Source organism: Schistocerca serialis, chromosome 10, assembly GCF_023864345.2.
Source record: "Schistocerca serialis cubense isolate TAMUIC-IGC-003099 chromosome 10, iqSchSeri2.2, whole genome shotgun sequence".
Lineage (NCBI taxonomy): Eukaryota > Metazoa > Arthropoda > Insecta > Orthoptera > Acrididae > Schistocerca > Schistocerca serialis.
In genome coordinates, this window is record NC_064647.1 from 163,398,624 (window position 1) to 163,421,932 (window position 23,309).

At 42.5% G+C, this 23,309-nt stretch overlaps 1 protein-coding gene across 3 annotated transcripts in view; it reads left to right on the forward strand.

The window, feature by feature from the left end:
* The window catches only part of LOC126425074 (organic solute transporter alpha-like protein), a 559,459-nt gene that overhangs the window by 96,075 nt on the left and 440,075 nt on the right, over positions 1 to 23,309 (forward strand). For all 3 annotated transcript variants that reach the window (XR_007576259.1, XR_007576258.1, XM_050087986.1), the window contains exon 2: positions 14,081 to 14,236. Coding sequence is in view for 1 of the 3 variants with exons in the window: in XM_050087986.1 (XP_049943943.1) it covers positions 14,143 to 14,236 (94 nt within the window). In the remaining 2 variants the exon portion in view is untranslated. The remainder of the gene's footprint in view (positions 1 to 14,080; positions 14,237 to 23,309) is intronic.

Below are 23,309 nucleotides of genomic sequence, written 5' to 3' on the forward strand. Positions count from 1 at the left end.
ACCTGGAATTCTGTAGGCAGCGAGGTGAAAGTTGAACTGGCGAGACCACTCGTGCCAGGTCTCATCGACTGCCACGTATGGTCGAAAGGGAGGTGCAACAGCGTGTAGTGGCAGCGGTAGCGAAGAAGCGGCGGCGGCCGCATCGGTTTGAATGGTACGTTGACCCTGGACGAGCTGTCCAAGGGCATCCAGTAACGCCTGCGTCTGCTGATTCTGCAAGCGATAAAACTCGGACAGTACATCTGGAGAATGTGGCGAAGCCATTACACAATTAAATGTAAGCAATCAGAAAACACTTTAAATCGTCGCCAATGTTGTGTCGGTAGCTGGGCCGACACCGTGAAGTTGAGATGGCTGAAAAGGCAAGCTAGACTAACGCTGTAGCCGATAGGGCACGCAAGGCTAACGCAGACGGGCGTGAAGTCTGGAACATGAGAACTTATAAATGAATAAGAAGAAAAGTATGTAGATGCTTATTACTTATCTTTTAATTAGTCCTTGGAATACATCTCTCTTGAATACTCGTAAGCTATAGGCACTGATACAAATGGCGCCTTGCTAGTTCGTAGCCATTAACTTAGCTGATGGCTATTCTGTCTCTCGGCTAATGAGAGAGAAAGGCTTCGTACATCTGGTCGGTAGCTAGGTTCTCGTACAACTGGGGTCGAGTGCTCTCTCGTATCACGAGACCTGCCTTGGTGGTGGCGCTAGGTCTGCGATCACACAGTGGCGACACGCGGGTCCGACATGTACTAAATGGACCGCGGCCGATTTAAGCTACCACCTAGCAAGTGTGGTGTCTGGCGGTGACACCACAGGCCTCGATTGGTCGCCATATTCTCCGGATCTGAACACAATCGTCTCCTTTTTGTGGGGATATATTAAAGACAAGATGTACAGCAATAACCCCAAAACCATTGCTGAGCTGAAAACAGCCATTCAGGAGGTCATCGACTTCATCAATGTTCCGACAGTTCAACGGGTTATGCAGAATTTCGCTATTTGTCTGGGCCACATCATCGCGAATGATGGCAAGTATATCGATCATGTCATAACCTAAATCCGAATATCTGTAGCGACGTTTACATGTTGAATAAAGTGTGTGCACCCCGTTGTTTGTAAATGATTTACGTCTTTTTTCATATAATTCAATAATTGTCACCCTCTATTTTTAATACATGTAAATAATATATGCATTATATACACTGAAAACGTTCACAAAACTCTCAACAGGTTCTCGACCGATTTACTTAAAATTTGACACGATGCACTGATAAACATTTAGATAAACATTAGATATATATTTTTTCAAACGATAATATACAGCTATTCTGTTAAAACTGGCTGTGAGAAATAACATGTTGTGCTGTGGTGTGAAAATGTGCTATTTCGTTTCCTTTCTTGCAGTCAGTTTCAGCTACGATAGGAAGGTGTGTAAACCATTAGATAAGTTGTTTCTCACGTGTATATCCTTGCTGTTTGCATACAATTTCAATCAAAAATTGTATACGAAACAACGTACTGTTTTGTTTTCTTCCTCGGCGTCGTTTCCACAGAAAACAAGAAATGTGTACTTACCGCTTATCGGCTTATGATTAGAACACTAATTCGACATCTGAATTGTCCGAAATTCTGTAGCCCTACCCGTTCACAGATTAAATCTATGTGAAGTACGTCATTTAAGCTACTTTCCTCACAGATCCATCAGTTGAAAGTCTTGTATAGCAATGATCCCTGTCGATGTAGCCATCATCTTAAGCGACGTCCATTCCCAATCAAGGTTAGTTCACAATCTGACAGACACACGTCCACAGAACTCTCTCTGAGTTAAGTGATTAACATTGAAATAAGAGCTAATTTAGTTAATATTACATTTTAGACTGGTGCAATTACTTCTTCTAATTTAATTAATATTACATTTTAGACTGGTGCAATTACTTCTTTGCTACGCTATCTATTGAAGGTTTGCTTTTCTGAGCGTATTTTGATCGAAAAGAAAGTATTTTGTGAAGGTCGATAGTCGTTAATTTTGTTTACATTTTAGGCGTAAATTTCGGGCGACTGTAGATCTTTATTTTTTTGACTAGACGTAGCGCTTCAAAGTTACATTAACTCGTGTCTCTCATATAGAGTTTACGATGTTGATTAAAGCTTTCGGAAGTAAGTTGTTTGTTTATATTAGCGTTTAGTTACGTATTGATACAGGCTACGAAACTTCAGTGCTCTTTTGCCAAGTTACTCTCTGCTTTTGGGTAAATTTTGCGTAAATTTTTCTATCAATGTGCGACAAATGTGGTGTTTGCCTAGAAATCTGAAGCAGGCGCTGTTATGGTTTCATTGGGGCGAATGTAGCGGCGAGGGAACGATGGCAGATAATGAGGCTCATCCATGGCAATGTACGTTATGTAGAAAGGTCAGAAAAATCGCTGAATAAGAGGCAAAAATTTGTGCCCTTAAGGCTGAATTAGAAAACGCGAATTTGGAAGGAAGAAAAAGAAACGGGGTGCTGGGAAAAGACTGCAACCAAAGGGCGAAAAAGGGAAAATGTTGAAAAACCTTCAGAAATTAAGTTAGTAAATCAGTTTGGCTTGCTATCTGAAGTAGTGTAGGAAGAGCTTCATCCAGATGTAGTTGAATGTATGTTGAAGCAGAATATTAGCTTAAAGAAAAAAGACATCGAGATCAAATCAGAATAGGAAAAGAAGAATTCTGATTCTAGGTAGCAGTCATGGGAGGGGTGTAGGCCAGCAGCTTAAGGAGAAATTAGGCGCAGAATACCAGGTCACAAGTTTTTTGAAACCAAGTGCTAGCCAGGTGACGGAAAACTTAGGTCAGCTATGTAGGGACTTTGAGAAGGAAGATCAGGTAATTATAGTTGGTGGAAGAGGAAACAGCCTGGCTTTCAATCCAAGATATAGTATGAGAAGTGACCTGGACACAATAGGAGCAGAAATTGGGCACACAAATGTGTGGTTTGTGGAGGTCTTTCAGCACCATGATCGGGCCTGGGCAAACACTGCTGTAAGGCATGTTAACACTGAGCTGAACGGGATGCTCCAGACTCTGGCAAAATCTCACATAAGTGTTGTTCCAGTTGATGATATCGGTAGGTGGGGTTACACTCACATGGCCTGCACCTAAATAGGGGAAAGACAAGTTAGCTTCTCTACTAGCATATACTGTGATGGAGGCCACAGTCAAACAAGGGATGATCCCTGTGGTTGATGGTACCAGGAAAACAGGTTTCTTAGGTTAAAGCAAAAGTCCAGACAGACAACAACCAAACAAAATAGAATAAAAGAAGCTTCATGTGCACTAAATAGGGATAAAGCTAAGGGTAGTATCAATTTTGATGAAGTAAATTGATACTACTTCATCAAAATATCAAGGGAATAAAAAATAAAGTAGATGAGCTGTTAGTGTGTTTAGATGATTTCAAAAATAAGAATGAGATTGATATACTTTGTCTGTCTGAACACCATGTAACTATGGGGATGGAAAGTGTCAGTATAAATGGGTACAATTTAGCACTTACACTTGTAGATCTGTCATGGATAAAAAAGGAGTTGCCATTTACACAAAACAAGGGTATAAGTACAAAACTGTAGAAGTAAATAAATTTCGTGTCAATCAGCAGTTTGAAATCTGTGCATATGAACTACAGCTAGATAATGTAGTGTTGATATTAGCAAGAGTGTGCAGGCCCCATTGGGAGTTTGGGAGCTATTCATAAAAAGTCTGACTCCCTATTATGCTGTCTGTCAGACAAAAAGAAGAAGTTATTAATCTGTGGTGAGTTCAATGTAAACTTTCTAAGCAATTCTGACAGGAAAAGTGAATTAGATGTGTTATTAATGACATATAACTTAGAATCAATTATCAACTTCCCTACATGTATAGCTCAAGACAGTAGCACTATAAAAGATAATGTATATTTACAGCAAGAGGATGTAAAACTAACACTTGCTTTCCCTGTGATAAATGGATTATCATGCCATGATGCACAATTGATTAACCTACAAAATCTAGTAGGGTGTACAGTTCAGAAACCATTAAGTAAAAGTGTAAGGCTGGTCAGTCCAGAATCTATAGAAAGTTTAAGAAATGTTAGTTGGGGAGATGTATATAATGAGCCAAATGCTAATGATAAATGCAACATAATTCTTGATAAATCTAATTACCATTTCGAACATTATTTCCCCAAAAATATTACTGAAGGTAACACCAAACAGTTTTCGAAGAAACCTTGGTTCACTACTGGTATTGGAGAAAGAAGAAGAAAATTGTATGAGACACAAAAAATTAGTGAAGACCCAGAAGTAATTTTACACTATAAAAATTATTGTAACATGCTGAAAAAAGTTGTCAGAAAATCAAAAAATATGTATATTAGAGATGAAATTAACAACTCGGACAAGAAAATCAAATTAATATGGAATGTTATTAGAAGAGAGACGGAAAAAGTAACCGCTGGTGTAGGTAGTATTACTGTTAAAGAGAATGAGACCATCTTAACCAGCAGTACACAAGTAGCTACTGTATTTAACAATAATTTCTTTAGTGTAGGTGAAAAAATTGGTCAGAATAGTTCAAAAGAAAAAGCCAAACAATACATGGAAGAGTCAGTTTTGACTAATTCTTGTCAGATTAATTTTCATTTAACAGTGTCTTGTGAAATAAGGAAAATCATTAAATCTTTGAAAAATAAATGTTCTGTTGGAGTAGATGATATCTCTAACAAGATATTAAAGCAATATGAAGCAGTTACAGCTGATGTTCAGAGTCACATCTGTAATGCATAACTAACTCAAGGTACTCACCCTGACAGGTTAAAATATGCTATTTTCAAGCCTCTCTACAAAAAAGGGGACACCATAGATGTCAATAATTACTGCCCAGTATCCTAGCTTACAGCGTTTTCAAAAATCACCAAGTAAGTAATGTACTCAAGAGTGGTTAGCCATCTCAACAGTAATGGGATGCTTAGTAAATCAGAGTTTGAATTTCAAAACTGCTGTTCTACTGAAACAGCAATATACAATTTCATTGCCCACGTAACAGAGTTTTTAAATAGTAAAATGTGACTTATGCAAAGCAGTTGTTTGTGTGAACCGTGGCATTATGTTACAGAAATTACAATTCTATGGTATAAATGGAACAGTGTATGAGTGGTTTAAATCATATCTACAGAACAGGAAGCGAAAACTTTCTTTATATGGTTTAAGTGATTTAAGGAAGTTTCCCACTTCATCCAATTGGGGTGAAATTACATTAGGTGTTCCAGAGGGTTCGCTCCAGGCTCCACTTCTGTTCTTGATATATGTTAATCACATCGCTTCTTATCTGAAACAAGAAGATAAACTGAAACTGTTTGCTGATGATACAAGCATCATTATTAATTCAGTAAAAGAAACTCCAATAGAAAAATAATGTCATTAGAAAAGTTACTGATTGGTTTTCTGCAAATGTGCTTGCTCTGAACTTTGAAAAAACAAAGTACATCCAATTATCTACTGCAAGGAGTACAGTACCTTGAATAAATTTAACACATCTACAGAACTTAGTAGCCAGGGTAGCGCGTATTAGGTTTTTGAATGTACATATAGATGAGAATCTTAATTGGAAAATTAGTATTCTGGATCTCCTAAAGTGACTAGGTTCAGAAACTTTTGCAATCAGAATAATTGATAATTGTGAGGATATAGAAATTAGCAAGCTATCATACTTTGCATACTTTCACTCTCTGATATCATATGGAATAATATTTTGGGGTAACTCAACACTTAGGCAAAAGGTATTCACTGCTCAAAAGAAAGTGGTTAGTATAATGTGTGGGGCTCATAATCGTACATTTGTAGGCATCTGTTTAAAGGTTAGGAATTCTTACAACAGCCTCACAGTACATTTACTCAGTAAACAACATGGACCAGTTTAAAAACAACAGTGTCATTCATGATTACAATACCAGATGGAAGGAGGATTTACAATATACTCTATTTAACCTATCGTTGGCGCAGAAAGGGGGTAAAATATACTTCTATGAAACTTTTCTATAAATTACTAGATTAAATAAAATGTCGGGTAGACAGCAGTAATAGTTTCAAAAATAAATTGCAACCACATCTCCTTGACAACTCCTTCTATACCAAAGATTAATTCAAAATAGGAATAAATATATCTGTAGGTATAATACATGCATTTTGTGCCATTTGAGGGAATGGAGTGGGTAATAAAAATTTTAAAAAAGACCTTAATTCATGTGTGCATTTCTCATGCACTTGACAATCATAATGGTTCCTGTGACATTGATCAATGGACACGTAACTAACTAACTAACTAGGGAAGGAGAGCATGCATAGAGAAGAGTGATGGAGGGGGGTAGGGGTAGGGAGGAGTCGATGCACAGAAAGGTGAATGAGTGGTGTAGAAGACTGACAAAGAGAGGAGATTGGAGCAGGTTGGCAGAGAGAGGGCGAAGGAGTTTAGGAAATATATCAAATTCCTGCACAAGTTTAGCAATTGCGAAGCATTGCCAGGTTCGCTAGTAAATGATGTATACAAATCTACGTCGTAAATTTGTATATCTTTTAGTGAAAACCACAGCAAAACAGCAGACTCCCTTAGTATAGGGTGGTTAAAGTGCAACTACTCACAGATGTATAGTGTGGGCTGTAATTATCGTTCTAATGCGTTAATGTGGAACCAATTTACGATGGGAAAAATTAGTTCCCGTTTTGGCCAATAGGTGCAAATACAGCACTGTGAATGTAAGAAATACATATAGCAATGTTTCCATATGTAATGAATTAGGAACGAGGCGATGGCAGAAAAGGTCAAGCAAGTGAAAAATGAATGACGTTGAAGTTGCTATTTACCGCCACCTACACAGTTTGTTCAATGTAAGTACTGCTGGTGTCAGCGAGGTACTCTACTGCGGCAGGCTTACACCTGATGGCCAAAATCGGAACTAATTTTTGCCAGTGTAAATTGTTTCCACACTGATGCGTTAGAATGTCTACCGAGATTGGTGCCATACGATAATTACATCCCCCACTGGACCTCTGTGAGTAGCTGCAATTTAATTGTAACCATTTGGTAGTTCCTGACATCGGTCTGAACATATAGACAGAAAAGGACAGTGGGGGACTAATTTATAATGCATATGGATCCACAAGGACTGGACGAATATATGGAAACACCGCTAGAAATGCATACTAGAACATAAATGCACGTGACAGCCAAGTCTGTACGTCGCACTGTTGTATTTGACCATGGACGGCACCTGTGAAATGTCCTCAATACGTTCCACGTGTCAGTCGTGGTCGCTACCGTTTTCTAGGTGGTAGAAATTTGGAAATTTGTGGTAAGTTCCTATGGGACCAAACTGCTGAGATCATCGGTCCCTAGGCTTACACACTACTTAATCTAACTTTAACGACAACACGCAGACCCATGCCCGAGGGAGGACTCGAACCTCCAATGGGGGAGCCACGCGTACCGTGGCAAGGCACTCTAGACTTCGTGGCTACCCTGCACAGCGCAATGTTCTAGGTGTATTGTGTATTAAACTGGGGACATAGAAACGATGGGGAGACTTCGTCTGGCCGTAGCCCTCAGTGGGTCACAGCCCCACAACAGGCCACAGCAGTCCACCCACCCCACCGCCGCCCCACACCGAACCCAGGGTTACTGTGTGGTTCGGCCCCTAGTGGACCCATACCCCCTCCCTCCGTCCCTTCCGTCTCATACCAGACGAGTGTAACCCCAAATGTTTGAGTGGTAGAGTAATACATGGAGACAGTGTTTGCGCAGCAATCGCCGACATAGTGTAACTGAGGCGGAATCTACATGATTACTCTGCAATTCACATTTAAGTGCTTGGCAGAGGGTTCATCGAACCACAACCATACTATCTCTCTACCATTCCACTCCCGAACAGCGCACGGGAAAAACGAACACCTAAACCTTTCTGTTCGAGCTCTGATTTATTTTATTTTGATGATGATTCCTACCTATGTAGATTGGTCTCAACAAAATATTTTCGCATTCGGAAGAGAAAGTTGGTGACTGAAATTTCGTAAATAGACCCCGCCGCGACGAAAAACGTCTTTGCTTTAATGACTTCCATCCCAACTCGCGTATCATATCTGCCACACTCTCTCCCCTATTACGTGATAATACAAAACGACCTGCCCTTTTTTGCGCCCTTTCGATGTCCTCCGTCAATCCCACCTGGTAAGGATCCCACACCACGCAGCAGTATTCTAACAGAGGACGAACGAGTGTAGTGTAAGCTGTCTCTTTAGTGGACTTGTTGCATCTTCTAAGTGTCCTGCCAATGAAACGCAACCTTTGGCTCGCCTTCCCCACAATATTATCTATGTGGTCTTTCCAACTGAAGTTGTTCGTAATTTTAACACCCACGTACTTAGTTGAATTGAGAACCTTGAGAATTGTACTATTTATCTAGTAATCGAATTCCAACGGATTTCTTTTGGAAATCACGTGGATCACCTCACACTTTTCGTTATTTAGCGTCAACTGCCATCTGCCACACCATACAGCAATCTTTTCTAAATCGCTTTGCAACTGATACTGGTCTTCGGATGACCATACTGGACGGTAAATTACAGCATCATCTGCGAACAACCTAAGAGAACTGCTCAGATTGTCACCCAGGTCATTTATATAGATCAGGAACAGCAGATGTCCCAGGACGCTTCCCTGGGGAACACCTCATATCACTTCAGTTTTAATCGATGATTTGCCGTGTATTACTACGAACTGCGACCTTCCTGACAGGAAATCATGAATCCAGTCGCACAACTGAGACGATACCCCATAGGCGCGAAGCTTGATTAGAAGTCGCTTGTGAGGAACGGTGTCAAAAGCTATCCGGAAATCTAGAAATACGGAATCAACTTGAGGTCCCCTGTCGATAGCGGCCATTACTTTGTGCGAATGAAGAGGTACCTGCGTTGCACAAGAACGACGTTTTCTGAAACCATGCTGATTACGTATCAATAGATCGTTCCCTTCGAGGTGATTCATAATGTTTGAATACAGTATATGCTCCAAAACCCTACTGCAAACCGACGTCAATGATATGTAACCCCAAATATTTGAGTGGTAGAGTAATTACGGTGTATGCATACATGAAGACAGTGTTTGCGCAGCAATCGCCGACATAGTGTAACTGAGGCGGAATAAGGGGAACCACCCCGCATTCGCCAAGGCAGATGGTAAATAGCCTTAAAAACCATCCACAGGCTGCCTGGCACACCGGACCTCGACACTCATCCTCCGGGCAGTTTCGTGCCGGGAACCCGCACGCCTTCCCGCTCAGGTAACAGTGCGTTAGAACGCGCGGCTAAAAAATGGTTCAAATGGCTCTGAGCACTATGGGACTTAACATCTATGGTCAGCAGTCCCCTAGAACTTAGAACTACTTAAACCTAACTAACCTAAGGACATCACACAACACCCAGTCATCACGAGGCAGAGAAAATCCCTGACCCCGCCGGGAATCTAACCCGGGAGAACGCCCGGCTAGCCGGGCAGGCTGTGTTCTGGGTAGTTGCGAGTGCATTATGCCGGACCTACCTGAATTCTAACGTGGGAAAATTGTCGGCCTCTGCACGTACGGTGGGTGCTTCCATAACCAACGGACACGAGATGTTTCGAGAGACACTGTGTAGAAGATTTATACCGCAGTTAGGGAAAGCGGAAAAACATAATGCGGACGGGAGTATGTGTTGAGTGATCGTGATGGGCGGTCCTTGAAGACGATTGTGACGAAAAATAAAGGGGCGGCAGCAGTGAGAGTCGGTGCAGTACTGAATGTCGCACTTGCGAAAGGTGTCAAAAACAAATGTGTGTGAAATCTTATGGGATTTAATTGCTAAGGTCATCAGTCCCTAAGCTTACACACTACTTAACCTAAATTATCCTAAGGACAAACACACACACCCATACCGGAGGGAGGACTCGAGCGTCCCCCGGTACCAGCCGCACAGTCCATGACTGCAGCGCCCAAGACCGCTCGGCTAATCCCGCGCGGAGGGAGCGCCATGAGCAAGGAATTGCATGGGGAATTGGAATTCCAAAACAGCACATCAGTGATGCAAATGCCTGTAACAGGAAAAAGTGGTGCGGAAGCCATAAAACTTGGAGTAATGGAAGAAACTCATGTAGTCGGGCAGGTCTTGTTTCACGCCGTTTCGCGCTAACCGTGGTAAGGCGCCCTAGACCACGCAGAGGTCTCGTGCGGTTCCCCCGGTCGGAAGTTAAGAGTCCTCCCTTGGGCATGGGTGCGAGTGTTGTCCTTAGCGTAAGTTACGAGGGTGGTTTGAAAAGTTCTCGGAATAACCACAAGAGGTCAGCGCTATCGCAACGAGTTTTTCACGTGATATTCATTGGACTGTTGCCTGTAAACACGTGCCACGTCAGTGCTCTTGGAAGAGCGCTGTGGAGATGATGTGGCTCTTGTTGTTCCCGGGTAGTGATCGGTGATGATGGAAAAAATCGACATTCGAGCAGTGATTAAGTACTTCGTAAAAAAAGATATGAAAGCAAAAGACATTCATACCGATCTCCAGAGTACAGTGGGGGGACTCTGCTCCTTCATATTCAACTGTTGCCAAGTGCACAAATGAATTTAAATTGTGCCGGGAGGACTTAGATGATGATCCGCGCAGTGGTCGGTCAAGATGTGTCACTACTCCAGAAACATTGCAAAAGTGCACAAAATGGTTACGGAGGATCGCCAATTGAAAGTTCGTGAAATTGCTCACGCTTGCCAGCTGTCGTCTGAAAGGATATATTGTAAGTAGGCTGTTTAGGTTTTTATGTTGGTAACGTCACATAGTGCTCTGTATGAAAGTCACTGGCTGTGCTGTGTGCAGTCTGTGGCTGGTTGGAATATTCGTCATTGTAGTGTTGGGCAGTTGCATGTGAACAGCCCGTAGCGTTGGGCAGTTGGAGGTGAGCCGGCAGCAGTGGTGGATGTGGGAAGAGAGATGGCGGAGTTTTGAGAGCGGATGATCTGGACGTGTGTCCATCAGAGAGAGTAAATTTGTAAGACTGGGTGAACAGCGCGTAGCGTTGCGCAGTTGGAGGTGAGCCGCCAGCAGTAGTGGATGTGGGGAGAGAGATGGCACAATTTTGAGAGCGGATGATCTGGACGTGTGTCCATCAAAGAGAGTAAATTTGTAAGACTGGATGTCAAGAACTGATATATATATATAAATTATGACTTTTGCACACTATTAAGGTAAATACATTGTTTGTTCTCTATCAAAAATCTTTCATTTGCTAACTATGCCTATCAGTAGTTAGTGCCTTCAGTAGTTAGAATCTTTTATTTAGCTGGCAGTATTGGCGCTCGCTGTATTGCAGTAGTTCGGGTAATGAAGATTTTTGTGAGGTAAGTGATTGAGGAAAGGTATAGGTTATTGTTAATCAGGGCCATTCTTTTGTAGGGATTTTTGAAAGATTGCGTTGCTCTAAAAATATTGTGTCAGTTTAGTGATGATCAGAATAAGTTAAGAGACAAATGTCTGAGTACGTTCAGTTTTGCTCGGCTAGCGCTCTGTATGAAAATCACTGGCTGTGCTGTGTGCAGTCTGTGGCTGGTTGGCATTGTTGGAATATTCGCCATTGTAGTATTTGGCAGTTGCATGTGAACAGCCCGTAGCGTTGTGCAGTTTGAGGTTAGCCACCATCAGTGGAAAATCAAATGATGTAAGAGATTTATCAGCACAGTAATTCATAAATTTTTCTAAAGGTACGTTTCAATATCACATTTAACTGAAGAATTAGAAATGAAAAAATTATCTGCAAGATGGGTGTTGCGACTCTTGACGCGCGCCCGCACACATGTGCCGTCGCCATGGCAAAATTACACGAACTAAGGTATGCATTGTTGCCACACGCGCCTCATTCACCTGATATGTCTCCGTCAGACTTCCATCTCTTCTCCACACTGAAAATTTTTCTTGGTGGACGAAAATTCACTTTAAACTAAGAATTGATAGCCGAAGTTGACAATTATTTTGCAGGCCTGGAGGAAACTTCGTTAGACGAAGTGCATTAATCTGCAAGGAGACTACATTGAGAAATAAAAAAGTTTCAGTGGTGTAAGTACTTTTTTCCTATTCCGTTTCGAGAACTTTTCAAACTAACCTCGTAGTTTAAGTTGGATTAAGTAGTGTGTAAGACTAGGGACCGATGACCTCAGCAGTTTGGTCCCATAACAACTTACCACAAATTTTCAAATTTTCCTCGCCATTTCGGACTTCTGTCCGAGGTTACGTTTCGACAGAGGAGTTCGGTGATGATTTGGGCAGCACTGTGGTGTTCCATCTGACCCATGGTTGTTCCCCAAAGTCGCATTACTTACTGCCAAGGATTATGTGACGGTTTTTTTGTCAGGCCCATCCCGTTTGTTTGTTCCCCAATGCTGACGCTCTGCTCTACGACGACACAGCCCCTATTCACACGGGCAGCATGGTGCGGGACTGGTTTTGTGAGCACGAAAGTGAGCTTTCGTATCTCCTCTTGCCGCTGCAGTCACCAGATCTCAGTATTATTGAGCCTTTATGGTCTACTTATTGCATTGCTATGCACCACCGTCATCGTTATCGGAACTTGCCACTATTTTTCAGGAAAAATGGTATAAGGTTCCCTTGAAAACTGTAGAGGGCCTGTATTTACCCATTCCGAGACGAGTGGAGTCTATTTTGTTTCCTTCACAATATTGTTCACGGTAATGCGTTGTGTTTGTGGTCCTACCTTTTTGTCCAACCCCCGTTAATAGCGCCACTCTTAACTATTTTGTGAGATTGCGCTGAAATACCGGTTCGGTCTAGCAGCGCCGTCTCAGGCGTCTTGTCACGGTCCGGGCGGCTTCCCCCGTCGAGGTTCGAGTCCTCCCTCGGACATGGGTGTGTGTGTGTTGTCCTTAGCGTAAGTTAGTTTAAGTTAGTGCGTAAGCTTAGGGACCGATGAAAAACGGTTCAAATGGTTCTGAGTACTATGAGACCTAACATCTGAGGTCATCAGCCCCCTAGAACTTAGAACTACTTAACGGGGGTAGGACGTCAAACGGGCCGATTTGGAGCAGGAGAGTCAACACAGGACATTTTAATTTCTACTGTCTATACTTTTACAAATAAATTCATAAAACTTTGTCACCATGACCACGAAGGATTGAGGACTCACACTCATCGCAGTGGAAGTTCAAAAACGTAGGAAAACACCTTTTTTTTTACATGTAAAATTTCATCATTTTTTCACTTATTACTGGCTGCATTTGTTGCTATAGGTACACTTTCCTTCCTAAGTAAGAGAGATTCTTCAATGAATTTTTCATAGCATACAAACAGTACTTGCAGGTGAATGAAACTCTAAAATTTCCAAATCTATTAAAACTGTGGAAAAAATTGAGAAGACTAACTATAAAACTTGAGTTTTTTCTAAACATGAAGTTGAAAATGTAACAGTTCATTCATTTTTTCATAAATTAAATAACTTTTAGAGTTTCATATACCTTTAACTATGGTTTGTATGCTGTGGAAAAGTCATCGAAGAATTTCTCTTACTTAGGAAGAAAAGTGTACCTATAGCAACAAATGCAGCCAGTAGTAAGTGAAAAAATGATGAAATTTCACATGTAAAAAAATGTGTTTTGTTACGTTTTTGAGCTTCGTACAAGAATAGACAGTGGAAATTAAAATGTCCTGTGGTGCCTCTCCTGCTCCAAGTCTAACTAAGGCCATCACACGCATCCATGCCCGAGGCAGGATTCGAACCTGCGACCGTAGCAGTCGCGCGGTTCCGGACTGAAGGACCTAGAACTGCTCGGCCACCGTGGCCGGCCAGGGGCCGATGACCTCGGCAGTTTGGTCCCATACGACCTTACCACAAATTTCCAAATTTTGCTCTGAAGTGATAATCACTTACATACCGAAGCATGTAGTACTCGCCATGCCAGTTTAACGCTTGTTACATACAACTTTCATTGTGCTTCTGTTCCAAGGGCCAATAGTGTATGCGTGTAAAAGTTGTTTACCTTTCCCAGGCCGGAGTGTGGAGGAGATGCAGCGCAGTCGGCCACCCCTCGGCGTGTGAACGGACTCCGTCATGGCTTCAGACATGGCGGCAGACTCGTGGAGTGTGGGGAATACTACATACTGCAACCCCGACACTCTGCCTTCACTGCGTGAATACTATGGAGGTGAGTATGTGTGTGTGTGTGTGTGTGTGTGTGTGTGTGCGTATTCCGATGAGAAGGAGCTGGACTTCACGATGAGTCGCCACCGACATCTTCAACTTTAGAGTGTTTCAAAAAACACTGCGAGGGTACCTAACTGTTACTGCTAATGTAGTTGCTCTTCCTAAACAGCAGTCTATACGAGCAAAAGTGTTGCGTCTTTCTTTTTTTTTTTTTAACCTGCGGTTACACGCACTTTAGGTACTGGGGCTATGCACAACTCTGTTTAAATAGAATAGCTCGATGTAGTCATTGTAGTATAACTAAACATCTGAGGTCATCAGTCCCGTAGAACTTAGAACTACTTAAACCTATGCCGGCCGAAGTAGCCGTGCGGTTAAAGGCGCTGCAGTCTGGATCCGCAAGACCGCTACGGTCGCAGGTTCGAATCCTGCCTTGGGTATGGCTGTTTGTGATGTCCTTAGGTTAGTTGGGTTTAACTAGTTCTAAGTTCTAGGGGACTAATGACCTCAGCAGTTGAGTCCCATAGTGCTCAGAGCCAGTTTTGAACTTAAACCTAACTAACCTAAGGACATCACACGCATCTGTGCCCGAGGCAGGATTCGAACCTGCGACCGTAGCAGTCGCGCTGTTCCGGGCTGAAGCTCCTAGAACTGCTCGGCCACAGCGGCTGGCCAGGGACCGATGACCTTAGCAGTTTGATCCCTTACGACCTTACCACAAATATCCAAATAGTCTATACATTGGCTAGAAATGCGAGCTAATAAAATGCAGAGATACGACATAAAAGTAAAATGAATAACTGTATAACAAGGGTTCTGTTCTAACGACTGTAATTGATGTAGACGACAGACGATTAGGTTGAATAATATTTATTCAGGAAAAGACATCTCAGATAAAGGGGAAGTGGAAATATAATATTCAGTAAAACTCAGACAGTAAGTGCCCTTATCGAATGCAGTAAAGCTTCGCTGAGACTGTTACCAGAATGGCAGCAAAATCCAAAACCAAATATTCATCAAAGAGTCGCGAAAACTAAATCTATTTCGTGATCACAGTACACGAAATATTCACCAGCTAAAAACTGTTAAGAGCTCAGCTGAACGATTCACGGATTAACACACGCGATACAAAGAATAGTAACACATACTCTGTCTATTCTCAAATCCGTAAATCAAGTGGAAATAATTAGAGTCCAACTCTGGAGCACATTCGGACCTTCAGAAGTTGGTAGCGGACCTTCACCGCCTAGAATCTATCAGCCACACGACCGACTAAAACACTGTTTCACAGGCTGGTCTGCATTCTTCAAAACTCGGCATAAAGTGTCCAGAAGCCTTGAATTCTTCACTCGAGAAGTTCCGGTCTTCGCTTGACTCCAGCAACGTTCCGCCTCTATCCAGCTGAAGCCAATCTCCACCAAAAATACATCGTTCTCAAGCTCTATAGACATGATTTGACTCACTTGGCCATTTCCCGGACCAAAATATTACAACAATTGTTAAATAAAGAAATGTTATAAGCATTGTGTCACATTCAGACCATTTACAATATACACTGAAGCGCCAAAGAATCTGGTATAGGCATGCGTATTCAAATACAGAGATATGTAAACAGGCAGAAAACGGCGATGCAATAGCCAACGCCTGTATAAGGCAACAAGTGTCTGGCGCAATTGCTAGATCTGCTACTGCTGCTACAAATGGAGGTTATCAGGAGTTAAGTGAGACTGAACGTGGTGATATAGTCGGCGCTCGAGCGATGGGACACAGTATCTCCGATGGAGCGATGAAGTAGGGATTTTCCGTAAGACCACGAGTGTACCATGAATATCAGGAATCCGGTAAAACATCAAGTGTCGGACATCACTGTCGGTGGGAAACGATCCTGCCGAGAACGAGACCAACGACGACTGAAGAGCATCGTCCAACGGGGCAGAAGTGCAATCCTTCAGCAAATTGCTGCAGATTTCAATGCTGGGCCGTCAACAAGTATCAGCATGCGAACCGTTCAACGAAACATCATCGATACGGGTTTTCGGAGGAAGACCCACTCGTGTATGCTTGATGACTGCACGACACAGTGCTTTACGCCTCCCCTTGGCCTGTTAACACCGACATTGGACTGTTGATGACTGGAAACATATTCCATGGTCGGACGAGTCTCTTTTCAAATTGTACGAAGCGGATGGACGTGTACGGGCATGGTGACAACCTCATGAATCCACGGACACTGAATATCAGCGGGGGACTGTTCAAGCTGCTGGACCCTCTGTAACGGTTTGGGGCGTGTGTGTTGGAGCGATGTGGGAACCCAGATACGTCTAGAAACGACTCTCACAGGTGACACATACGTAAGCATCCTGTCTGATCACCTGAATCCATTCATGTCCATAGTGCATTCCGACGGACTTGGGCAATTCCAGCAGGACAATGCGACACCCCACACGCCCAGAACTGCTACAGAGTGGCTCTAGGAACACTCTTCTGGTTTTAAACACTTCCACTGGCCACCTAACTCCCCTGACACGAAGTTAATTGAGCAAATCTGGGATACCTTGCAACGTGCTGTTCAGAAGAGATACCCACCCCGTAGTAGTCTTACGGATTTATGGACAGCCCTGCAGGACTCATGGTGTGAGTTCCCTCCATGACCATTGCAAACATTAGTCGAATCAATGACACGTCGTGTTGCGGCCGTTCTGTGCGCTCGCCGGGCCCTACTCGATATTCGGCAGGTTTACCATTTTCTTTGGAATTACAATGAAATGAAATAAATACCCTTAGCTGCATACTGGCGTTGATGTAAGTCAACGGGGACAGTTGAAAATGTGTGCCCCGACCGGGACTCGAAACCGGGATCTCCTGTTTCGTATATATTGCTTGGGTAATAGTTCGTTCATAAATAAATAACCCAGCATTCTAAGGCAAGTTCCCTCAAGTTAAATGATAACGAATTGTCGTTAAATATACACTATGTGATCAAAAGTATGCGAACACCCGGCTGAAAAGACCTACAAGTTCGTGGCGCCCTCCATCGGTAATGCTGGATTTCAGTATGGTGTTGGCCCACCCTTAGTCTTGATGACAGCTTTCACTCTCGCAGGCATACGTTCAATGAGGTGCTGGAAGCTTTCTTGGCGAATGGCAGCCAATTCTTCACAGATGTCGGTCGGTGAGGCCTGGCAGGAAGTCGGCGTTCCATTACATCACAGAGTTGTTCTGTAGGATTCAAGTCAAGACTCTGTGCAGGCCAGTCCATTAGGGGGATGTTATTGTCGTGTAACCACTCCGCCACAGGCCGTGTATTATGAACAGGTGCTCGACCGTGTTGAAAGATTCAATCGCCATCCCCGAATTGCTGTTCAACAATAGGAAGCAAGAAAGTGCTTAAAACATCAATGTAGGCCTGTACTGTGATAGTGAAGCTGGCCGGTGTGGCCGTGCGGTTCTAAGCGCTTCAGTTTGGAACCGCGAGACCGCTACGGTCGCAGGTTCGAATCCTGCCTCGGGCATGGTTGTGTGTGATGTCCTTAGGTTAGTTAGGTTTAAGTAGTTCTAAGTTCTAGGGGACTGATGACCTCAGAAGTTAAGCCCCATAGTGCTCAGAGCCATTTGAACCATTTGATAGTGCCATGGAAAACAATGGGTGCAAGCCCCTCGATGAAAAACACGACCACACCATAACACCACCGCCTCCGAATTTTACTGTCGGCAATACACACGCTGGCAGATGACGTTCACCGGGCATTCGCCATACCCATACTCTGCCATCGGATCGCTACATTCTTCACTCCACATAATTTTTTTCCACTGTTCAATCGTCCAATGTTGGGGCTCCTTACACCAAGAGAGGCGTCGTTTGGCATTTACTGTCGTGATGTGTGGCTTGCGAGCAGCCGCTCGAGTATGAAATCCAAGTTTTCTCACCTCCCGCCTAACTGTCATAGTACTTGCAGTGGATCCTGATGGAGTTTGGCATTCCTGTGTGATGGTCTGGAGAGATGTCTGCCTATTACACATTTCGACCTTCTTCAACTGTCGGCGGTCTCTGTCAGTGAACTGACGAGGTCGACCTGTACGCTTTTGTGCTGTACGTGTCCCTTCACTATCACATCGGAAATAGTAGACCTAGGGATGTTTAGGGGTGTGAAAATCTCCCGTACTGACGTATGACACAAGCGACACCCAATCACCTGACCACGTTTGAAGTCCGTGAATTCCGCGGGGCGCCCCATTCTGCCCTCTCACGTTGTCTAATGACTACTGAGATCGCTGATATGGAGTACCTGGCAGTAGATGGCAGCACAATGCACCTAATATTAAAAACGTATGTTTCTGGGGGTGTCCGGATACTTTTGATCACATAGTGCAATTTAAACAATTATTTAGGCCTGTTTGTGAGAAGTGTCTTTTGGCATTCTTTTACAAAGTTGCTGTCCGCTGACACATGCGATTGACCTCTTTTAAATTAACAAAGCTATTTAATAGGACCTGCGATCAACATTTAAATAAAGTTACCTGCCAAGTAGTAAACTATTAGTAAAAAAAGTGTAATGTGGAGTATACGGTGTTAAAAAAATGGTTCGAATGGCTCTGAGCGCTATGGGCCTTAACTTCTAAGGTCATCAGTCCCCTAGAACTTAGAACTACTTAAACCTAACTAACCTTAGGACATCACACACATCCATGCCCGAGGCAAGATTCGAACCTGCGACCGTAGCGGTCGCTCGATTCCAGACTGTAGCGCCTAGAACAGCTCGGCCACCCCGGCCGGCGAATACGATGTTCTGATAATATTTGCATAACGTAAAAGTTATAAAGGACGTCGTAACTTTCAAGGATGACAGTTATAGTGCAATGCTGTCATCTGAGATATCGTATCTTGAAACCGCATGAAGCGATTAAAGGCTGTTAATTCAGAGGTTGATTTTATAAATGTTTGGCCGGCCGGAGTGGCCGATCGGTTCTAGGCACTACAGTCTGGGGACGCGCGACCGCCACGGTCGCAGGTTCGAATCCTGCCTCGGGCATGGATGTGTGTGGTGTCCTTAGGGTAGTTAGGTTTAAGTAGTTCTAAGTTCTAGGGGACTGATGACCTCAGAAGTTGAGTCCCATAGTGGTCAGAGCCATTTGAACCATTAATAAATGTTTGTTCACTGTGAGACATTAGCTTGTGTAGTTTTGAAAGATATTGAGAAATTGTAGTGTCACTGGATGCGTCTCATTTTTCTCGGATCACTAATGTTTTCAGTTTTGCATTAATATTTGATTGTGAATTGTGATAGAGTCTCGAAGAGCTGTTCTCCATCCATCCGTAAGATAGTCTGACACTCCACCATTTCCTGCACGAAGGCAGTGCGAGCATCGGCCGTCCAAATTTCCAGCTCTGGAATCTACGCGTTTCCGGCGGCGCTCTCGTTGTCTGTGTACGGGGGTGCGCACAAACCGCCATCCAGCCAGCGCGGCCGCAGAGCTCCCTATGCCCTGGGCGCTACGCCCTATGCCCCATGCCCTGGGCCCGCCAGCCCTCAGCCGATTACATCGCTTACATATGCGTAACGTTACAAGATTTATCAGATTTCGCAAGACTATATCCTCTACACGAGTGAAGACAGCTTCTGGGGACGGTTTGTTAAGTTATCCGCAGAACTGCAAAACCTTTCTTTTCAAAACAACCATCCAATACTGCAAAGTTATTCGTTTACTTGCATGCATTCAGAGCGTATCAGAAGGTACGCGGGGCGTTCAATAAGCAGAGAAAGACATATTTTTCTTGGCCAGTTTCGGTTGAAAAAGTGTGGAATTTGTTGTGAGAGGTCATGGGTCATCCCCGCCTTAGCCCCTATCGTTTCATTAAGTTTCGATAGCTGTCAGTGCTACACGTCACTTTCAAGATGGCGTCTGTAACGGAACTGCGTTGCTGGCAGAGAGAAAAAAAGTTGTTATGGATAAAAGCAGTAGCAGAAAGATGTTCACGTTCTCACAATCACAAAAGACGCAGTCACACTCATCTATATTAAATACTTTGCCAGAACTGAACAACTTCATCAACACTACAAAAGCAAATCACTGCTGAATTGGAATTTGGGCATGGGCCTAGTCTTATTTCATCAGATATTTTCTACACAATACAGATTTAAATAAAATTCAGATGCAGTAAGATCCATACTATTCTTTAAAAGCAAAGAAGTAGCTATTTTCATGGATAATGACATTCACAGTAACTTAACCGTCAGTGAGGATAAAACAGTAAGTGGGTGCTCATAAACTGATATTACACCTTTCAGCATACAATGTGCACAAAACTCAACGTAAATTTCAAGAGTAGTTGGAGCTTTCTATAATCAAGTACTTTGTGCATTTTGAGCAACTTTCAATGGGAGGCCCCCTAATCTTGACTACTATGGTAAAGCAAACTAAACACACTTTCTTGAACAATATAAAGAATGCCAGCTTAGGAAAACAGTTCTTTGTAAATTGACTCACCTTGTGTGCATTTTTTAACAGATTCTACAGTCAATATATTCATTAGGTATTGCTTTTCAAACCAGTCATTAAGGACATTTACTTTAAACTGACCTCAAAATGGTTTGTTGTCTGTTTGTTATCATATCTGTTGTTTACTTTTGAAACCAGGGTTTAAGCAAGTAATTTTAAGAGATCACAAAACTTTAAAATGAAGAAGTTCAGTCCACAATAATTTTAAATAACCTATTGCACTCAATTTCGAACAAATTTAATCAAATAATTGTCTTTCCTTTTTTTTTTTGATAATCATTTCTCGCAATCTGAACACCCGCAAATCATAGTTCAAAAGGAGAGGATCCTGATAGGTTTTCTGATAGGGAAAAAATCAAGGTAGGTACATACAATTTAGTATGAGTTACCTTGTATTTGCACATACTAAGTGTGCTGATCCATCACTTTACAAATATATCATTGCTCCTCTTTGTCACAGTGATTGCGCAATACTGGTGGCGAGTATATGATGGAAGATGGACTTGGAGTTGTAATTGATATGCTCTGTTATTTTTTTTATGGCGACGATCATCAGATTTCATAATAAATTCAGGCCACAGAGCACTGTATTAAATCCATTTATCCACCCGAGTCTTTGGCGTAATAAATCCAAGCATTAGAAGCCTCTCTCGGCACCTGCACAATGCACTTTCCAATCACTAGTTGCCAACTGTACGGTAGCTAGCCTCCGACTGACACTCATGCACACCTTTTCAGTCGCACCAACTGCAATTTGCGCGCGCTAAATAGCTTCCGTTGTAGAGGGGAACCACTCCATGTTTTTACCATAACATGAACCAAGAGCCCTAAGTGTGGATCAGCGGTTAGAAAGTAGCAAGTAAACATTTTTAAGCAAACATTGCAGTTACCCATATTAACAAACCAATACAAAATCACGAACTTCGACAGAATCGCGTGTACAAACAGTGATCCAATACTGTAAAATGCTTTTTTTATTCCCGTCTATGATCACAAATGAATTCTTTAGACGATGACCGGTTTCAGTCTGAGTAGCTAGTCGGCAATAATCACTATGTGGACGATGTAGCCTATTCTACACCATATTTTAAATCTATGTGACGATGCTATGCTGATTATATTTATATGTTTTGACGATGCCATTATGGCCGTATCACTTTAGGATATGGTGTAAAATAGATCTGAGGATGGTCATTACAGACTGAAACCGGTCATCGTCTAAAGAATTCATTTGTGATCATAGACTGGAATAAAAAAAAGCACATTACAAAATCATTTAACCAAAAATCGTCCATTTCTAAATACAACCAAAGGAATTAGTCAGTAAAAAGAAAACATAGTACAACATATCAAAGAGCACATATTAAAGAAAATACACTTTATGCGAAGCATAATTAATCAGAAGAAGAAAGAAAGAAAAATTACATAATATCTTACTGTGGTGTTACAGTCTGCACAAAAAGAGGCAGTCCAGCGATCTATCGTCGCAAGCCTTTTAAAATCCATTTATCAAGAAGCGCTTTCTGCTAAATGTGCTGCCATGGAAGTGGTTGTATGGACAGTAAAATTCTGAAGTCGCACGCGTTATTCCTCTGTCAGTTGCAACAGTTTTTGCGAACGAAATGTGTGGAGACTTATACAGGGTGTTCGGAAATTCCCGTGTCAAACTTCTTGGACTTGTAGAAGAGAGTGAATACGTAAGATTCTGAATAGAAACCCATGTCCGGAGACGCACCCCTTTCGTTTAACGACGGCTTCAGTTGAGATGTGTAACGCGTACACGTCTGCTGAGGGAGAGGGAAAAGTCTCAGAGTTGCTTCTCCTGGTATGCAATAGGGTAGACAGGATGACGTGCACTAAATCAGACGGTCTCCTCACCTCATCTGACGTCTACCTAATTGTAGGGACAGAGGAAGATGTGCTGGCACGGGTTCTGGCCGCTGCACTAGAAACCGAAGAGGTATCAGGTGGGATGGAGAGTGTGTACCAGAACATGCTTCGTAGGTACGTCTGTAACAACCTTGGTGGTCGCCACATCGAGCCGCTGTTGTAATGCATCAGTACTGTGTATTGTTGATGCATTAAGTTGTTCTGAAAGCGGTGCTGATATTCAAGACAATAAAAGCGGGTTAAAAGCTGTGAACTACCTGGGGAAGTCAACGTTGCATTAATGAGCAAGTGTTTCACCAGGTATCCAGTCTAGCTTACCAAATTCCCAACCAAACTAACATTAATTATAATCTTTTAATAGTCATCTAAAGAGAATTTAAATAAAAAGAAATAAATCAGTTTATATTTGGACATTTATTTTAACATTGATCATTGTTCCGTTAAACTTTCAGCATATTAAACTTGATTCATAACAAAAATGGTGTCTTATTTATGATTTTGAATATGTGAATTTGTAATCTTACGGAACACATCAAATACGGAGCCAAGATTGGGAGACTGCATACAACACTGCATTCATAAAATAACACACGAAGAACGTTGAGACATATGCAAGAGGAAATTAACCACAACCAACCGATTCAATTTCCGCCCAAAGAAGTTACGTTCGTACTGCAATCCTGTCC